This window comes from Triticum urartu, chromosome 1A (assembly GCF_056163025.1).
Source record: "Triticum urartu cultivar PI428250 chromosome 1A, HENAU_Tu73, whole genome shotgun sequence".
Taxonomy (NCBI): Eukaryota; Viridiplantae; Streptophyta; class Magnoliopsida; order Poales; family Poaceae; genus Triticum; species Triticum urartu.
The window spans coordinates 127080344-127085078 of NC_141873.1; the positions used below are offsets into that span (position 1 = coordinate 127080344).

Sequence of the window (4735 nt, forward strand, 5' to 3'; positions counted from 1 at the left end):
AGTTCAATTAGCAGAATTCTCACGCCAGTACTCATCTCCGAATCATCAATCGCCCCGCTAGGCACGTAAGGTCTCGTTTTGGCCGCCCGAACAAGCATGGCCCAACTAGCGGAGAGGACACACAAGGGCCATTGAGCCTTTTTGCCTCGCAGGCTGCGTCCCCAGGCCTTTGACCCTGTGGTCGTCCTGGTGCCCCTCGCCGTGGTGGCGCGAGCACATCTAGCACGTGGAAGACACCTCCACTCAAGGAGGAAACATAGGTGAAACTGAAAATAAGGTATGGGAGCTTTGTATGGGCCTTTTACACCATCTGATGGGAAGTGTAGACTAGGCCGAAGGCTAGAACGAACCAAAAATTCAAATAGGACTGACCGAAATCCAAAACCTTGGACCCAACACGTCGGCGAGCCCGACTTTGTCTCGCTTATGGCGATACACAAGCTTGTCTCGCCTTAGGAGTCACTACTAATGGGCCGGTCGAAGTAGCTTCCGACAGCCTAGTTTATTTTTCTTCTCTGTTTTTTCATTTGTTTTTTTATGTGTTTTTTGTTTTTTTTTTCATATTTTTAAGAACATTAAGATTACATATATTTCAAAACTTAGATTTACTTAAAATAAATTAAAAACCATGAATTTGAAAAGTGTTAATGCAATGTATTTTTAGCATAACTAAAAAATATGATATCATTTGAAAAAACATTGTGACATTTAAAAAATGTTCATACATTTCATAAAAATGTAATTTAAAACTTAAAGAATCTTATAGTTTGTACAAATTGTTAGTGTGATTAATAAATTATTTTCTACCATTAAAAACTTCAAACATTTTAAAAATATGTTCATGAAATTAACAAAAATGTTTATACAATGTACAAAAATGTTCACATAGTTTAAGGAAAATGTTTGTACCATTCAGAAAAATATTTCGTACCATTCAGAAAAATGTTTCATCCTGTATTTAAAAAATGGTTAACACATATTAAAAAATATATTCAAAAAAATGAATTCTAAAAAATATGTTAAACATGTACGGACTATATAAATAATGTTTCAGATGTATACGAAAATGTATAATGTGTATTAAAAAGGTAGGCATCAAAATATATACTCCCTCCGTAAAGAAATCTAAGAGCATTAAGATCACTACTTTAGTGATCTAAATGCTGTTATATACTATTTCTTTACGGTGGTAGTATTTGAGAAAAGATTAATCATGTATTTAAACATAATTAAACATGCATAAAAATATTCCTGATGTATACATGAAATATCCTGTGCTGAAAAAAAAACTGGTGGAAGCCGAAGAAAGAAACAATGAAAGATGAAGAAAAAGAAAGAAAGAGAAAAAACCTGAGGAAAACCAATGCAAACATTGAAAAATCGATAATGGAAATCACATATTAAAAAACTCACGCAAATTGCTAAAATACTGGGCCGGCTCATTACCACACAGACCGAGTTAAGTCTCGCATTGGGCGAGAAACAGCCCTGTCGTCCGTCGGCGAGATCGGGAGCTTTCCTCTGGTTTTCCAGCTTCCTAGTTCACCTGGCCACCTGGGCTCCTACCTCGCGTCGGATTCCGGATTCGGGACTTCAACGCGGTGGGATTCCACTTCCGACGACCTGGATGATTTAATCACGCTGCTAATCAGGCCAAGAAGCGACCTACACCGTCCGATCCAGATTTCAAATATCTAATCTGTCAATCCATCTTCCCCGCCAACTGATTAGTACATTGGCACTGCTTGGTTCCCACGCTTCCGGCAATCCGGCTCCGACGCCAACACGGCGACCTCCCACCGCCACGCGCTTGACATAACCCTAGCCCCGCCCCTCTTTCCGGCGTTTCCTTCTCGCCCCTCGCCTCCTCCCCTTCCTCCACAGCCCCATCGCCATGTCGACGTCTATGTGGAAGAAGCGCCCGTCTTCCGGCATGCTTGAGGTCCGCCGCGAGCTCGAGCGACGCCGGAAGCTCGCCGTGGCCGCCAAAGGGAGAGTTGCAATGAAGCCCCCTGCCGTGCAGCCGCCGCCTCGTAGATCGGTGGTGCTGATCCCGTCCGTGTCGCCAGGCGCCGCCACCATGGAGCTCGCCAGCCCGACAAGGGACGAAGTTGCAAAGAAGTGCTCCACCCGGCCGCTGCCGCCGCACCGGCCTGCGCTGTCCCCGCTCGCAACACCCAAGCCGGCCTCCAAGAAGATCGACTACATGGACATTGGAGAGGCTGAGGAGAGGCGCACTGCCCCGCCGCGCCGAGACCCGCTGAACCCGACCGCGTCCGCCGTGAAGGTTGCAACCGGAGCAATTCCCAAGAAGCCCTCTGCCCCTCCTCCGTCACCATGCCAGTCCGCGCCGATCCCGCGCGCGCCGGCTGCCGCCATGAAGCCACCCAGTTCGAGTTCGAGCACATCGGAAGCAGAGTACACCAAGAAGACGTCATCCGCACCGATCCCGCCGCGCCGTTCGTCCATCTCGGTGAAGAAGGGCACGCCAGTGAAGGTGCGCACCCTGCTGGCGAACCTGCCGACGGGGGAGCGCCTCGTCTTCTCGCTCAACGCCGTCGCCGTCTCCGACGCAGAGGATGGCTACATCGATGTGCGGTACAACGGCAACTACCCTCCCGACGATCCATCTCGAGCCGTGCGCGTCGCCGTGGGCGACGTCAAGATCATGCCGCTCACCCAGTGAGGACAAGACGGCCGCGAAGTCTTCCGCTACTGAAGAAGTTCTAGGAGCGGATGCCAGTACCCAGTAGTTTCCTTGTATACACGAAGGAATTAGGGACCTGAAGATGTCTTCTTGCAAGTTTTTTGGTCATGGAAGGCACTGTCAGTGTCAAGATGTAGCTAGCCAGTCAAGACGTACCACCGTCTGAATGTAAATCTCGGGAGTCCTAGATCATGCACTCCTATGATGTACTGTAATGAATTTCTCATGAATGGAATACAAATCATTTGCTTCAAATTGTTTCGGTAGGCCCAAGACAAACTAACCGGCAAAAGCATGTGTGTAGCACAATGCTTGATTAAACACTTTGGATTCATGAGCGTGATGGTTCATGCTCATCATAACCCAACGGGACGACGGGTTCTACACTCTCACAACCGTAGTGAAGTTGCTGTATGTGCAAACTCTTCAGTTAGCCTGAAATTGTTCAGTTGCAGCTACCTTATGTCTGCTGCTATTTTATCATATTCATTCATGCCTTCTTGTAATCAAATCTGGTATACTAGCATGTAGTAGTACATTTTATTTTTATTTTCGGATGAAAGATATCATGATTAAAGTTAAAACGGATAGATCATGTGGCAGACTCAAAATATGCTGAAAAGGATCCTTGACAGAAAACAGAAAAACGCACTGGGTTCCAATGATAACAATGGTGTCATCGTCGCGTGAAGAGAAAACAGGATGGACCTACTAGCAACATCGACTCTCATGCAATCCATAAAGAGATGATGGTCTTACTCTGCCATCAAATGCAGGATTCTTCAGAACCAAAGCGCTTGGCTAACTGAACATTCGAAGTTCGAACTATTTGGATAACGTACACTCCATACAACACAGGTTGCATCAAAATTTACTATCGATGCCAATATTTGGAGGCATGTACAAGTGTGTGCTAGAAGTGCAAACAAGAATTCAAGAACTGTACTATTGGAAAACCATCTTATATTCGCAAAAAAAAAGGGAAAGCCAACTTAAATGTATCATTATGTTACTAGTCCATTAATCAAATAATTTTGAAAAGCCATCTTAATGTTAAATGTAGCCTATAGCACTCTTTGATCTGTATTCGTGTTGAGTACTCACCCCAATCATCATATCTCACTTGTGAAACGGCATTTCTCGATTTTATGTTTTGGATGATGATGACAACTCTTGATGGTCTAAACGTGTGCTTTATGTTTCAGGTTCTCGATGCTTAGGCTTACATCGGATTGCTATTACCTCTCGAAGGAAAAGATCGAAGACGTGTCCTCTACGGTTTTATTTTCTTTGGTCGTAGAGTACCCGTACTATCAAGAGGGAATCCTCATTAGGAAGCTCTGGGGGAATCAGTTCACGTACACTTTTCTCACCCTCTCTTTGCCTTCCTCAGGTGTGTGTGAGAGAGAGAGTTTTCCTTGCCTCTTCCCCTCTTTTCTTTTATGCTCATTGTTTCTGCCCAGCGGTTGTACCGCTCTCTGGAGCGGTTGTACCGCTGGGTCTTGTCGCTCACCAGCTGTGCTCGAGCGGTTGTACCGCTGCCTCCGGGCGGCGGTACCGCCACCATGCTCTGCAACAGTTGGGGCGGTGGTTCCGTCCATGCACCGCTCCAGTACCGCTCTCGCTTCTGGTTTGATGCGGTTCTTGGGCGGTAGTGGCCCGGTTGGTCCGGTCGTTCCACGATGACCGGTACCACCGGTGGTCCGAGCGGTTCTTCCGCTCAGGACTTAGCCACCCAAGAGCTCAAGGCCATACGGTTGTTCCGGCCAGGCACCGCCCAAGTACCGGTCAAGCTCCTGTTTTGATGCGGTGTTTGTGCGGTGGCCAGGCGGTTAGTCCGGTTATTTTTCTTAGCCGGTACTACCGCCCCCTGGTCCGGTTGTACCGCTTGGTAGGGTTCTACTGATACACCGTGAGTCCCGGTTGTACCGGGACGAGGACCGGTTGTACCGCTGCAGTGCTAAAATCACAGTAATGGTTGGAAATTGAGGGTGACTATATAAGGGAGCTTCTCCCACCTACCACACC

At 46.9% G+C, this 4735-nt stretch overlaps 1 protein-coding gene across 1 annotated transcript; it reads left to right on the forward strand.

Moving 5' to 3' along the window:
* The first annotated feature begins 1894 nt into the window (after positions 1–1894).
* On the forward strand, positions 1895–2686 carry LOC147990340 (uncharacterized). The gene has a single exon (XM_087526821.1). It carries the CDS (start codon positions 1895–1897, stop codon positions 2684–2686), a length of 792 nt encoding a protein of 263 aa, XP_087382947.1.
* The last annotated feature ends 2049 nt before the right edge of the window (positions 2687–4735 follow it).

Bases quoted from the DNA above. Each gene is read 5' to 3' on its own strand.
- LOC147990340 (XM_087526821.1), top strand. From the start codon at position 1,895: ATGTCGACGTCTATGTGGAAGAAGCGCCCGTCTTCCGGCATGCTTGAG.